We start from the raw sequence: 15,128 nt of genomic DNA, 5'->3' as shown, positions 1-15,128 counted from the left end.
GCTTGGAAAAAAATGAAAATGGACAGTTCTATCCCTCCCAACCTAAGAGCAAGTGTTGCTAAAACTTTTCTTCCTGTTTGTCATTTCTTCTCCTCTTGTAAGCACGATTCTCTTTTGATATTTATGCAGCAAAGCTAACCTGAGGCTGTTTTCTTTCAGCTATGACGAGTGTGTGGGGCCTGGAGCTGTGCAAATCTGTATCCCTACAGATGACCCTCCGCCTTACTCCCTGATAGACCCTTGTCGATGGAATGACTCTGCTATAAACATCCCCTGGGAAGAAGAGGTGACTCCAGGGGCTGCAGGAGAAAGGGATGCTGGGTATTTGGTCGGACTGCAGGGCCTGCAGCAACCCATCCCTTCCATTTCCTTGTCATCATCATTCCCGATGGAAGCTGCCCCTCCCTACGAAACTGTTGTGTGTGAACAGAACATCCCTATTCCACTGGTCCCACTGGATTTACTGAAAACCTCTACGGAACATTATCAGACTTTTTTCAACAGAATAATGTAAAAGGGCAATGATTCCTGACCTGTGCTTCTGAAGGAATCCTTCAAGACTAAGAAAGGGTGATAACCTGGAATGATAATCACCCACCTACCCACAATACTTAACAAAACTTTATCTATTTTTTACTTGTGGATTTTGTTTTTACAGAAAAAATGAAAGTTTACCTACACATTCTTCTTTGTGTTTTAGATTGTTCTTCTCTCCCTGAAATGTAAAACAATAAATGCATCTACTAGGGCAGTGGTTCCCAAACTTTCCTCCACACCCAATGGACCACTTGACAATCTTAATGATTGTTCTGCATATTGTAGCAACTGAAATGCTCTGTACTAGATGCTGTACAGCTTTTTAATGTATTTTTATTGCTTCTTTTCTTTATTGTAACATATTGCTAAATGAAAGAAGCAATAACAAGACCATCAAAAATCAATCTGGATATTTAATGCAATGGATGTGCCATCTCCCATCTTCAACCACAAATCCACAGACACACCTGAGTGAAGCTTGGTCCATGGACCACAGTTTGGGAACTCCTGTGCTAGGGTATCTCCTGTAGGACTTTTTGTAGCATTTGAAAGCACATCTGGCTAAAATACTTCTAATGTAGATGTATGTCATACGGTCAAACCTAGTTGTCAGGTTTGTTACAGTGCTTTGCATGTCGTAGAACAAAAGGAATATACGATAAAGGGGTTGCATCTATCTTTTTAAGAATTGTTAGTAGATGTAAGCCAGTGACTTAGTAATAGGAGAGGATTCGGTGTTTCATTTAGCTGTAGAGTTCAGCTCAAGAGAGATAAAAATATCCTTAGTCTGTATCAGAATATCCCCATTTTATAAACAGGGAAATGTTTCTGTATTTAAGAGAATGAGATGGGAGGCTTCCCAGTTAAATTTCTAACTGAGCTAACGCAGTTCCAAGCCCAAATATTATGTCTACTTTCTGTCACAAACCTTTCCCCCTACCCACCTCAGTGATAAAGCTGTCTGGGGAGATTTATTGTGATATGAGACACGATTATGTTGCATACCAAAGAACTGGAAAGCAAAAGAAAATATGCATTTCCCTGTTTTTACTGGGAGAGGTCTTACTAAAAAGAGGCATGTGATGCAGTCATTTGAGCGCTGAGTTTGGAAGACAGAAGAGCTGTGTTCAAATCCCTTCGTATTTCCATAGCTTGCTAGGTGGCCTTGGGCAAATTGCTAGCTTTGTAGCCTCTTCTCCCTCACAGGATCATTGGGGCTAAAAAGCAGCTCTGATCTTATTTTCTGCATAAGACCAAGGTACATCTGACCCAACATTTTGTTACTGACAGGGGCAAATCAGCTGTCTCTGACACGTTCACAAGCAGCCAGACATATAGGTGATGGATCACCTTGCCTTATTGTGTCCCTGGTGTCTACTATGCAAAGGTATACTGCCTCTGCTCGTGAAGATCATGTTTAGCAGTTGCACCTAACAACTACTCAGAGCCAAAGTAGAGTTGATGTTAAATGTGTATTTGCATGCAATGTGCAGAGTTCCTTTTTTAAAATGCAAACAGTGTCAACTTGGGGTGGGGTAGTAGCAGCTGATGATTATCAGGGTCACAGCAGGGGTGAAAGGGTGATTCAACATTTTCCTCCCCTGCTGCAATCTTGGGGGAAATCCCAAAGCCAATATTTGTGCTGGGGGGGGGGGGATGCCGATAGAGCAGGCATAGGCAAACTTGGTCCTCCAGATGTTTTGAGACTGCAGTTCCCATCATCCCTGACCACTGGTGTTGTTAGCTAGGGATGATGGGAGTTGTAGTCCCAAAACATCTGGAGGGCTGAGTTTGCCTATGCCTGCAGTAGTGTATTGTGTCCTGGACTGATGCTGGATCCCCCTGAGCAAGTCAGATCAGGAGTTGCAGGACCACGGACAGCACTAAGTGAGCAGACAGCCTTTTTACAGCCTCTGCTCCCAGACTACCTCTCCCAGGCTCCACCCTCTTGTAGATAACTTTAAATTCTTAAAAGGGCCTACCCTCTGGCCTGAAGACAGGCACTCATCCTCCATTCCATCGCCTCCCTTCCAGTGTGTGCTCTACACTGCTGGACCAGTGACCATCAGGAAGCACTGGATTCCTTAGGCTCAGGAAAAGATGCTAGTGGAAGTCCTGGCTCTGACTCTACAGGCCCTAGTGGTAGGGAATGGCTCCTGTCCAGCAAGCTTGGTGGTGAGGGGGGGTCTCCTGATCTCCAAGAGCAGGCTCCAAGCTGTGAATCTAGTCTACCTCTGTAGCTAGAGACTCGTAAACCTCCAGCTTTGAGCCTTGATCACTACTGGACTCTGAGGTCATGACAAATAGCAACTCCAGAGGAGAAGAAAAATTCAGGAAGGAAAAGAGTAAATTCCCCACTTGAGACCTGCTACCACCCCAATACTTATCAGTCCCTTCCTCAAAGCTTTATTTAAATGCCAATTTTAACATCATGTCTAGCTTGGCCCTCAAATTTCTCCAGTTGTCTTTATAAAGCAATGAAATGCACAAATCTGACTGGAAGGAGCCAGTGTGATATGCTGGACTAGAAACTTGAGAAGATGCAAGTTCAAATCTCCACTCAGCAGTGAGGCTCCTCGGTGACGGTGAGCCAGTTGCTCACATCTCACCTACCTCACAGGTATGTTGTGAGGGTGGGAAAGGTGCAAAAGAGACTGTGCCCAAGTTCCTTGGAAGGACATCAGGATAAAAATGCTGTTTATTGTTGATGGATGGTGATTGACAGAAGCATGTAATCTAAACCCCACAAAGACATCCAAATTATCTCATAACTTTGCTCCAACAGGTGGATATAAGGCAAGGGTTTTTCAGATGGCGTCCAAAGAACTTTGGGGTGTTCAGAAGATTATCATGGGCTCCTCAATGGACCATGGATTCACTTTCACCAGAAAAAGGTTCTACTTGGTTGCAGCAGTAGAACTCTGGAAAGCCCTTTTACAAGCTGTTTGTTTATCCCTCTCAGTGATATAATTTTGTAACCAAGTAAAGACAGTTTTATGCTTCCATGACTTCGGGACTTAACCCCCTCTGGTGCTTTATTTTTGCTGCTTTGTTATTTCTCATATATCATTCTGTGAGTGTGGTCACAGCCACACCATCCATTTAAAGCCCTCTTATGCCACTTTAGCGTTTCCACCAAAGAATCCTGGAAACTGTAGTTTGTTGAGAGAGTCCCTAACAACTCTTAGCATCCTTAACAAACTACAGTTCCTAGGATTTGGGGGTGGAAGGGAACCATGTATATGAGTTTTGAATGGGTGGTGTGAATGAATGTGTGTGTGTAGCAATTTTGATACTGCACTTGTTTTACTTATTGGAATCATGCTATTTGTTCACCCCTTTGGGAGCGCAAATTGAAAAGTGGTCTACAGGTGTCAACAGCGATGGCTTCAGGTTTTAGGGGGACCCTCAGTCAATATGACTTCTGAGTGGCCCATCCTCCTCCTTGCTAGTCACCCCTGCCTATCCTTGCCCTCTCCCTCTGGGCCCAATCTGTACAATTGCCTGGAAGGAAAGAGTCAGACTGGTGGAGGCTTTGCTGCTCCATCTTCTCCCTTTTGTCATTGTGTGCAAGCTGGTAGGGCAGGTGTCCATTCATCACACATTCCCTTCCTGTGCTTCCTTTCTTTCGTTACGGTGTATAAGAAGAAGAAGAAGAAGAAGAAGAAGAAGAAGAAGAAGAAGTCACTTCTGGTGATGGACCTATATCAGTCCACCAAGGCAAAAACAGAAGAAAGAGACTTGTGGCACCTTAGGGACATTAGAAGCTGCAAAGCAATGATGGCCTTATATAGATCTATGGCCAAGATCTCCAACAAACATAGCTGTCAACTTTTCCCCTTTCTTGCAAGGAATTCTATTCGGAATAAGGAAATTTCCCTTAAAAAACCGGGAAAGTTGACAGCTATGCCAACAAATTGACAGCAAGACACAATCTTTCACTCTTCCCAACAATTCTGCTGCAACACAACAATAGCCAGGCTAGCCAAGCTACAATTGGACCAGCCCCCCCACCACCACCCCCCAATTGCCTGGTTTGACTGCCAGATAGTGTCCCCTCCATCTATTGCTCTGGCTACTCACGCATGCCTGGGTGAGGGCCATAGGGAAGGAACAGAGCTCAGTGGTACAGCATCTGTTTTGCATGCAAAAGGACCCAGGTACAAGCCCCAGCATCTCCAGGTAGGACTAGAAGAGACCCCTGCCCGAAAGCCTGGAGGGCCGCTGCCAGTTAGTGTGGGCAATATTGAACTGGGTGGGCCAATGGTCTGACTTGGTATACGACAGCTTTCTACGTTCTTTCCCAGAACAAGGCTTAAACACAGTACCTGGAAGTGGAAGGAGGGGGGAAATTGCAGCCAGTTCCTTACATAATGTGGCGAACCTCCACTGGTTTCAAACACCAGTGTGTTTGGATCTTGCCTGTTTACATTCATAGTTTTTACTCTGAAGTGTTTTCAGTCTAAAATACTCTTCTCTTTGAGTCTTGGACAATTATCAGATCTGGAATGTGAAAGCCCATTTTTATATTTCTATTGAAGGGCAAGTGCATCATCACGACTCCTTAAGGAAATTATGATTATTAATTTATAAATGATGCTCAAAAGATCCATCCTGGTACTTTGGGGAATAAGGCATCTCTGCTCTATAACATTATGGTGTTGTTGATTGCAATTCAAAAGTAATCACAGGTCAATTCATGGAAGACTCTTGAAACAGCTGTCTAATTAGATCATGAAAGCAAACACTTATCTTGCTAGCTTGACATGGAGTAGGATTTGGCAGGGGGTTGAGATCTGGAGTCTTTGTGGTATGCCTTACCCAGAGTTGCCTGTCTCACTATAGATGGAATCACTGTACCTTAGAGAGGCACAGAGTATTAGCAACTGCAGACCTTTTTTACCATAATATTGCAGCAGCAGGAAAAACTGTGCTAGGCAGAATATAGTGAAATTCTCAGAAGAGACATCATTGCAAAGCCAGTTTTTACTCCTAACACTAAGGGTTCTATACAGCTAAGTCATACTCAAGAGTAGACCCACTGAAATTTTAATGGGGCTTAATATAGTCATTTCCATCACTTTCAGTGGGTCTACTCAGAGTAGAGCTAACATGGGCAACAACCCCCAGCCCATGAGGGCCACCTCAATCTCTAAATGGCGAGAGACTCCAGCAGTTCCAAATACCTGCCCAGGGTTCAGTTTCCTTGGAATTAAGGTCAGTGGAGACTCTGATGTCTTTGGGATATATGGCTTTATTTACACTTAGCACAGGTTGGAGGGACTTACAGCAGCTCCATAGATACTGCTCCCCCTTTAGGTTTCCAGGGGAGCCCCAAAGTCCAACACAGTGCGGGCAAATCTCTTTGTGTGCAGCTAAGTTCTAGCATTCAGCTTTTTAGCTTATAGGCACAATAGCAACAACTCTGGCTAAAGAGAGATCACCTGGCCTCCAGCCAGGTGAGGGGAATGTGGGGAAATGCTCCACCTATCCTGAAGAGCACCACCACTTAGCTCATTCTCTGAGATGCTGATGAGCACTTAACTGGCCTGCTAAAGCCATTCCCTTGACAAAGGGAGTAGTTTGGCAGGCTTCCTCACATACATTCTGCCTTTACAGATACCAGATGGAAGGCTTGGAAGGAGGCCCAAGGTTTCAAGGAGACTTACCACCCCAACTCATAACAATACTGTATTTTGCTACCTGAAGCAGAGTAACAAAGGGTTCCTCATTTGTGGAATGCCCTCCCTGGTGTGGTCCATCTGCCTGCTTCATTATTAACATTCAGAAGAAATTTTTAAACACCCCTATTTATCCAGGCATTTGACGGATGAATGACACCGTTCCTCATAACGCTGAAATTATTAGCCGTGACAGTATGTGCTTGGAGGCTGTGGCTGTATGGATGCGTGGGAGCCGGTTGAAGTTAAATCCTTCGAAGACAGAGGTCCTCTGGCTGGGTCGAGGCGACATGGGGTTGGGGGGGCCAACTCCCATCTCTTGCGGGGGCGCAATTAGTGCCAGCGCCTTCTGTCAGGAGTTTGGGTGTAACCTTTGACGCCTCACTTTCCATGGAGGCGCAGGTTACAGCCATAGCAAAGGTGGCATTTTCCATCTCCGCCGTATTAGGCAGTTGGCCCCCTACCTCTCTCGCCCTGATCTGGCCACAGTGATCCATGCGACGGTCACCTCCAGACTTGAGTATTGTAACTCGCTCTACGCGGGGCTGCCCCTGAAGCTGACCCAGAAACTCCAGCGGGTGCAGAATGCTGCGGCGAGGCTCCTCACAGGTTCTTTGCCGCGGGACCACATTTATCCAGTGCTATACCAGCTGCACTGGCTCCCGGTGGAGTACAGGGTCAGGTTTAAGGTGCTGGTTTTGACCTTTAAAGCCCTATGCGGCTTAGGACCCTCGTACCTAAGGGACCGCCTCTCCTGGTGTGTCCCAGGTAGGACCTTAAGGTCCTCAAATAACTTTTTGGAGGTCCTGAGCCACAAGGATGCTAGGTTGGCTTCAACTAGGGCCAGGGCCTTCTCAGTACTGGCCCCGACTTGGTGGAACTGTCTGTCACAAGAGACCAGGGCCCTGCAGGATTTGGCATCTTTCCACAGGGCCTGCAAGACGGAGCTGTTCCACCTGGCCTTTGGGTTGGTTTCAGTTTAACCCTGATGTTTCATTCTTTTGGTGTGATTGGTGGGCTACTTAAAAATGAGGCTGCAGTCTAAATTAAATTTTAAATTGTATTTTAATCTGTATTTTAATGAATTGCTTTATGTTTTTGTTGTGATTTTATTGGTGTTAGCCGCCCTGAGCCCGGTTTGGCAGGGAAGGGCAGGGTATAAATGGCTGTTCTGAAAGGGTTTTAGAGGTTTTTAATTGTTTTTGAAAGTTTTTAAAGTTTGTTTCATTTTTAATGCTATTGTTTTATTACTGGGCTCCTTTGGGAACAAGGATGGGGACACAAATTTATGAAATAACAAAATAAATGTTGAATTTTGCCTAGGAACCATTGAAGAATGGGTAATAAGTACAACAAATATGGTTGTAACCAACTAAATTATACACACAGAACAGGCACATGATTTCCTCCAAAGAATCCTGGGAGGTGTATTTTTTAGGGTGCTGTAATGGGAATTGTAGCTCTGTGGGGGGTAAACTACAGCTCCCAGGATTCTTGGGGGGGGGGGGGGTCGGTGGGATGACATGTGGTTTAATAAACGTCTTTTGAACATATGCTGTATACACAGCCTGCAATTAATGGGCGCGAGTTGACTCCGAGTAGGGGGGGGGGAGTTGAATTCCACATTCGCAAGCAACATTCCAGCGTCCACTCTTCAGACGCCCAAGAGCGTCACACACCTTCCCAATCGGCTCTTTTCACTTTCGTTTTGACGCGCCTCGAATTCCCCACCACTTCCTGATTCAGCTCGGGGGACAAAAGTCCTTTTGATCCACCCTTGACTGACAGCCGGCGTAGCCATTTAAATCCCAGGCAGATCAATGAGCAGGCCAATGAAGAGGCTGAAGCAGGGCGAGCTCCGATGTAGCCACAACTTCCTCAGTCCGGATGAGTCCTTAAAAGTGCTCGGGCACGTTGTGTGTGTGTGTTTGTGCCTTAATTTTTTAATATAAAAACAACAACACCTCTTTGCCCTTATTTCAAGGGAGAAAGCGTCGTCTCTGCTTCCCCTCCGCGCAGGCTGGCTGGCTGGCTGGGCGCGATGAAGAGACCCGCGGCCGGGGCGCGCGAGCTGCTCCGGGACTACCTCGCCTTCTACCGCGCCAACGGGGCGGAAGGGAAACTTCTGGTCTGCAACGAGGCGGCCGTGAAGAGCCGCGCGCGGCGCCTGCTGGCCTCGGAGCCCGGCTTGGCGGGGGCTCCGGGGGGCTTCGACGTCGCCGGCCTCGCCGAGAGCTGCCTGGCGGCCAAGGGGGAGACGGGGGGCGTCGTATTTCGGAAGCTGCTCAAAGCCTTCGAGTTCCTGGAGCTGATTTGCGTCAACCTCTTCCTCTCCCCGTGGAGGAAAGAGATCAAGTCGCTCAAGGTAAGCGCCCAGCCTCCCCCGGGCCCCCTTGAAGTAAGCAGCAGTGACAAGCTAAAGCGGTCCCCTCCAGGGGTTGCTGCCCTAGAGGTCCCATCGACCCCAGCCAGACATGGGGTGGGGGAAGTTAGTTTTATTTCTGCATTGCTACCCCCCACCCTTTCCTCCAAGGTGGTGTACATGCATCCTCACAGCAACCCTGTGAGGTAGGCCTACGTTGAGAGGCAGTGGCTAGCAGGAGCTTTGCAGGAGAGTGGGGATTTGAACATGAAAGCATACACCTGAAGGCAGCCCTGTTTAGGGAAGTTTTTAATGACTGGTGTTTTAATGTATTTTTAATCTTTTGTTGGAAGCCGCCCAGAGTGGCTGGGGGAAACCAGCTAGATTAGCAGGGTATAAAGAATAAATTATTATTATTATTATTATTATTATTATTATTATTATCATCATCATCATCATCATCAATGCACATTTAAAGCACAAGGTTTTCACCCAAAGAATCCTGGGGTCTGTAGTTTCCCCTTCACAGAGGTGTCCTTACCAGAATCCTTGATAAACTACAGTTCCTAGGATTCTTTGGGGGAATTCCTGTGCTTTAAAAGTGTGTTGGTTATGCTTTAAATGTGGAGTGTGACTCTGCCCTGAGTCTCCCCATTCCTTGTCCAATTCTCTCCACCCCCTGCATTACATCACCACAGCAACCCTGTGAGGCAGGTTAGACTGAGAGATAGTGATTGACCCAAGGATCACCCAGTATGCTTTGCAGCTGAGTGGGGATTTGAACTGGGGCCTCCCTGTCCCTAGTCCAACACACTAACTTTTGCACCATATTTTCATGCAGAAACACCTGGAGGGTGCCACATATGGCTACCTGCGTCATGCAAAACAAATATTGCTAGAGGACTCCAACTTCTTTGTAGGACCACAAGTTGCCACACCACTGTTTCCCCCTACATTACATTTTCACCTTCATGAGGGAGGGATGATAAAGAAATAATTGTGGACAGAAAGAGGAGTTTAGAGGGAGGGATTGCAGAACTGAAGGAGGGGGGGAAAGCAGTTGGGGTGCCTTTCATTTCACACAAAATTGGCACACAGTGAAAAGTGTGCTATTAGGATTCTTTTCATGGGCACCTTTTCCTCACTGTCATTGACCATTCTAATAGGGTTCAGGTCAGCTGCTCCATTTCACACATGGATGGGTTTCTCTGCCTTTCTTGGGAAAGCCTGTTATTTCCTAAGCTGTGCTGCACGTGCACAACATATTTGGCAACTTAGGTTCTGCTTATTGTACAAGCAGAATGTTGCTATGTTGCAAATCCCTATCCCTATCCCTCTAACCTGAAATATTATCATTAGACAGGACTTACCCTTGAGAAAGCCATACTGGTTCTTTTTCAGCAGCACTTGTTCTTCTGCATACTTGATAATTGCCAGTATCTATTTCCACCAGTTTTCCCAGAACAGGGGTGTTAAGATAGCAGGTGTGCTGATTTCCTGGATATCTCCCTCTTCTCAGCGCTATTTTTCTAGAAAAATAGGTGCCACTACTCACCATGAAGTTGTTACAATGTGTCACACTTTTTAACAAAAAAAGAGGTGCCAGTACTGCGTACCCTTGAGTACCTCCTGGGGGAAAGCACTGCCTCTTCTTCTTTTAATGGTGACAAGGTCATCTTTGTTAAAAGATGGGCAATTTCACATTTGAGTCCTTTAAATAACTTTTTAGTGGATTCAATCTGAACCCGGTGGTTTGTTCGTTTGTTTTAAATTTATTCATAAGGCCAAAACAGGGGCCACCTACCTTTTCGGAACAATGGGCACATTTCATATTCGAGTGCTGGGGGAAGCAGAAACAGGGAATCTGTGTCTCTCCAGATGTTGCCGGATGACAACTCCCACATCTGTGGATCATTGGCCATGCTGGCTGGAACTGACAATACCCAGTCCCAACAACATCGGGGGGGGGCATGTCAAAGGTTCCCCAGCCATGCCATAAAGAAAAACAGGAGTAAGGAAAGGCTGAAATTCCAGTAGTCATTGGAAGCTGACGGAGTGGATCCCATAGTTGGTGTGGTGTGAATAAGTACTTTTCTTTTGTGTGTCCTGAATTTTTCAGTATTCAGATGCTAAGAATTGTACTTCGGACCTTCTACACACAAAGCTTGGATGCTAAGACTGAGCTATGGTTTTTCCAACATTGTAGAGCATTGTATGGGCTACAACAACCCATAACAGCACTCAGTGCTTGGTTTTCCCCATCCATCTTGTTTCCTAACATCACTCTTCTCCTTGCCCCCTCTCCCCAGACTTTTACAGGAAACTTTGTCTACTATGTGCAATCTGTTCTCCCAGAAGGCATAGTAGAAAAGCTACTGAAGGAAATTGGCTACGTTGCAACTACCACCACAGAGTTTTCACTGGCCAAGAAGCTCAGTGAGGAGGAAATGGAACAAGCTGCCTTTGAAATATTCCTTGCACGAATCCAGTGTGAGGACCTCCTTCAAATTGCAGAGGATGTAAGAGACAGTGATCTGGTGGATATCCTACAGAAGAGAAGAGCCCAAAGCAATTGCTCTCCTGAAGATAACCTAGACAGAAAGCACTGGCCCTGCCAGAGAAAGGAATACATGATTATTGGAGGAAGAAGTGAGATGCTTGATCTTCAGCAGACCCACAGCAAGCTGGCCTCTGAAGAAGCTGAAAATGGTGAGCAAAGAAAGGAACTTTGTCTCGAATTGACTACAGAAGAGACTCCGCCAACTGCTTCCAGTGAGCAAAATGCAAGCCAAACCCAGGGAAGTGCTTTGGCAAACTCCTGCATCAAAAGCTCTGATAGCGAGGATTTCTTGATTAAATACAGTGACATTGTCATTGCGCAAAAGCCGCTCCACTTTTCAGAGCCCCATCCAAAAGCCTCAGAGGACAAGACTCAGAATACAGGACTCCCTGGGTCAAGACAGGGCCCACCAGCACATAAACCATGGCCACTCACTTTCCTTTCTCCTGGTGCCAGTGGCCCCCAAGCCTTGGCCATACTTAATGATGTTGCTTTGGAAGACAAAGTCCCTTATGGCTACAGGAGCCAAGAATCCTCTCGGGAGACTATTGAATCTCAGATCTGCGATGCTATGAGCTGCCTTGCAATTCATGGATCAGATTCAACAGACCAGCCGAAAGAACTGAAAGGGAACACTCCGCAGCACAACAATAAATTCATGGCATGCAACTATGCAAGCAAAGAGGGAACCTGTGACTCATCCTTGGCTAATCTTAAGGAAGATGGTGTAGAGAGTATTGTGTATCCCGTAGAGGAAACAGCAGAGCCAGAATCCCTAAGTAGCAAGAGAGGCATCCAGGAACTGCAACATTCTAGGATGAAACTTTTAGACCAACCTGGTGGGGATAGAGAGGGCTTCAACATTGACCTCTACTCATCAGCGCTCTTTTGCAATATTGCTGGGTGCAATTGTCCCACAGGTGGTTCGGGTTATGAGAGACTTCTGGTAGGCATTCCAGGATCAGGGGAAGCTGCGGAGTACCTTAGGCACATGGGTGAACCACCCCACTCAACTTGTATCACCCACCCTGAGGTTGGATATCATGGCGGTGCTCCAGCAAACATTCAGTGCAGAGGGGAAGGATGTCACTCCTCTTTTGCAGACTCTGATAGTTGCATTGTACCAGTGAATGAAACTAGCCCAGAGGGTTATGTCATTATAAACAAAGATGATTAAGAAATTAGTCCAACAGAGCCTTCTGCATCCAAACAGCAGGTGGTTTCTTGAGAACAGAGGGTGTAGGTGGTGGAATGCCTTGTGCCAAGCAGCGTCCTTCTATGTCATTCCACAACCATCATTTGCCTTTAGTGGAGTTTAGAGAAAAGCAGAGGAGGGCAGAAGAAAACTATTGTGGTACAATAATAAAACAGCCAAATCCTGTGCCTATTTATTAAGTACTCTACTTAATTAAGATCTACTTCTGCATACACTTACATAGGACTGTACTGTCCTACAGCAGGAAAAAACACTCACCTAAACCTTACTGAGATATATACCCCATTTCAATGCCATTATGCTACATTACTCAAGACCATTCTGTGCTTGTGTGCCCAACAAAGACCCCTACAAAAATCAGTAGGCACCTGCTAAGTCATAAACTCCTAGCCCTCTCCTCTTCACTTATTGCACAAACAGCCGGATTTAAATTTCAAGCAGAACACAGACTGTATAAGTGGAATGGGTAGACTTACTAAAAAAAGGTGGCTTGTCAGTGTTTGCAAACTGGTGGGCCACTGTAGAAGAATATTTCCCTGCTAAACTATTTCTGCATCAATAGGGGTGGGGAGTTACTTTTTTGGAATAAAAGTGTGAAAATGATTTTTTTTTCTCCCTGTAATCTTTACAAAAGTAAATGTGACACACAACCCAAAAATGTTAACACAGAAGGCAAAGGCAATGGGAACCTATAGGTTTGTGGAGCCAGGCGATCAGAAGCAGGCACAGCAATCCTATCTGTATTTTCCAAGTGGCAAAAAGGGATGCATCCCAGAAAGTTGCAGAGAACAGAAAAATGGGAGAAAGCTCATACAGGTTTTAGGAACTAGAGGCTGCATTAATCCCTGCCATGTTTGTGCAGTTGATGGGGTCCCAGGCCTTGGCTGGGCTTATTGCAGACTCCTGCCCTTTATTTTATTTTTATTTTTATTTTTTGGCACACTGCTCCAAGCAGCTGAATTTAGTTGCTGTACTCATTTCATTTCCCACAATGACCCTGATATAGTGCTACACTGGAATGTTGTGGGAAATTAAAAGTGGCAGCTGGCAACCAACACCATTGCCAGGTAAACTCTTGACAGCCAGTCATGGCTACATAAGCAGTTGCATTCCCATCTAGGAACATAGGAAGCTGCCTTAGACGGTGTCTGACTATTGGGTCTGTCTAGCTCAGTATTTCCTACACAGATTGGCAACAGCTCTCCGGGGCTTTGTGAAGGGCTCACAGCCCTTCCCGGAAATGCTGGGGATTGAACCTGGGATCTTTGGAATGCAAAGCCCATGCTCTACCACTGAGCTATGGCCCTTCTCACAAGGGGTCAGTCTCCATAATAAATATGCTACTGTCTAGCAGGAAGGGCTTAGCATTATGGAATGTATGTGACTGGCATAGCATTGCATTCTAATATGTATGGAAGACCACTGTAAAACACACACGCAAGCAAACACATTGCATACAAAGTCCCAACATTGGAATTGAAGGGAATGCACATAAGGGGCTAGATTGGGGATTTCGTCAATGACAATTTGCATTGCTAAGTCACCAGGTAATGAACATGCACATGTGAACTGGATCTTAGGATCGAGTCCCAGATGACTTTTTTTCCCAATCCAAGTAACATGTGAACGTTGAACTGGCGACTAGTGTCGTCTTTTGGTTACAATTATACATGTTTGGAAAACATTGCATCTTTTATGGTTTTTAAATCTGGAACATGACCGCAATGTTTCTAGGCTAATGTGACATAAATCAGGTCATCTGGCAATACCATTAAACTAGCTAATTATAAATTCCTCTAATAGGCATTTGGATTTTTATTCAGTCTTATCCCAGCTCAGAAGTGTAAAAGTATATTTGAATCAAATCCCAAGAACACTTCCTCTAGGGGTTTGCTGTGGGTTTTTTCAAAACTAGCCCATTCATCTAAGAGAGAGTTAAGGATCGGTTATACCTCAGAAATCAAGTGTTCCAATGAGAATAAATTAAGCAAACTGCTTTAAAACTGCTCTGTTTAATATAAATCAGTATTCAAGAGATGTCTTTAAACAGCACCAGAAATTTAATGAAGTAGAAGAAGGAATGTTAAAATATTTTTGAGACACTCTGCGTTTTCTAAACCCTGCAGTTACTTTCCATAAACACTCTTGAAAAGGTTTACACAGATTATGTAGCCATCTGGACAAAAACATACACATTAAAAAAAAAAACAAGCAACTTAACAAAATTATACTCTTGTTTCAATGCAATGGGAGTGTGTGTCCTGAGTGGGATATATTCTGTACTGGAAGTAGTTAAAGTTGCACCAACACTCACACTTATTTCAACTAGGCTTAGGATGCCAATGAAAGACAGAATCTGTATAGGAGATATGCACACAGTATGCAGTTTAGGCTCAGGCTCTCTGAAGGGCTGCATTCTCTCATGAGATCTCTGAGGGGAGGCCCTACTCTCACAGTCCCACCACCCTAACTAGCACATTTGGTGAGGATGCAGAAGACAGCCTTCTCGGTGGCTGCTCCCAGATTTTGGAACTCCTTTCCTAGAGAGAGCAGACAGGCTCTGTCCTTCTTGCCTTCCACCAGCAGGTAAAGAGCTTTATTTCGGCAGGCTCTGAGGAACTGACTGTTTTTAAGAAAAGGGCTTTTAATAGTGCAGTGCTGTTTTTTTACTAGATGTGTTTTTATATCATTTTAATTCTACTTTTCAACTATTTTATATGTTTTTTAGCGTTTTGTGTTTTATCCGTGTTTGTTTTGATTGTTGCAATCTGC

At 45.2% G+C, this 15,128-nt stretch overlaps 2 protein-coding genes across 2 annotated transcripts in view; both read left to right on the top strand.

Moving 5' to 3' along the window:
- Nucleotides 1-1,624, top strand: part of LOC117051085 (protein BEAN1-like) — a 49,924-nt gene extending 48,300 nt beyond the window's left edge. The window contains exon 6 of the mRNA XM_033157155.1: nt 160-1,624. Coding sequence (XP_033013046.1) covers nt 160-514 — 355 coding nt within the window. The 3' untranslated portion in view covers nt 515-1,624. The remainder of the gene's footprint in view (nt 1-159) is intronic.
- Nucleotides 1,625-8,250: 6,626 nt separating this feature from the next.
- Nucleotides 8,251-12,840, top strand: LOC117051084. The gene is made up of 2 exons (XM_033157154.1): nt 8,251-8,583; nt 10,890-12,840. The coding sequence occupies exons 1-2, from the start codon at nt 8,260-8,262 to the stop codon at nt 12,315-12,317; spliced, it is 1,752 nt and encodes a 583-aa protein (XP_033013045.1). The 5' UTR covers nt 8,251-8,259; the 3' UTR covers nt 12,318-12,840.
- Nucleotides 12,841-15,128: the final 2,288 nt, after the last annotated feature.

Source organism: Lacerta agilis, chromosome 8, assembly GCF_009819535.1.
Source record: "Lacerta agilis isolate rLacAgi1 chromosome 8, rLacAgi1.pri, whole genome shotgun sequence".
Classification (NCBI taxonomy): Eukaryota; Metazoa; Chordata; class Lepidosauria; order Squamata; family Lacertidae; genus Lacerta; species Lacerta agilis.
The sequence above is the reverse complement of the archived record's forward strand: the minus strand, read 5'-3'. Positions and strand labels throughout refer to the sequence as shown.

What these genes read in the sequence shown, in the direction of transcription:
- LOC117051084 (XM_033157154.1), top strand. Translation starts at nt 8,260, where the DNA reads ATGAAGAGACCCGCGGCCGGGGCGCGCGAGCTGCTCCGGGACTACCTC. An exon ending in AAGAGATCAAGTCGCTCAAG is followed by an intron (nt 8,584 to 10,889) that starts GTAAGCGCCCAG and finishes CCCTCTCCCCAG; the next exon opens with ACTTTTACAGGAAACTTTGT.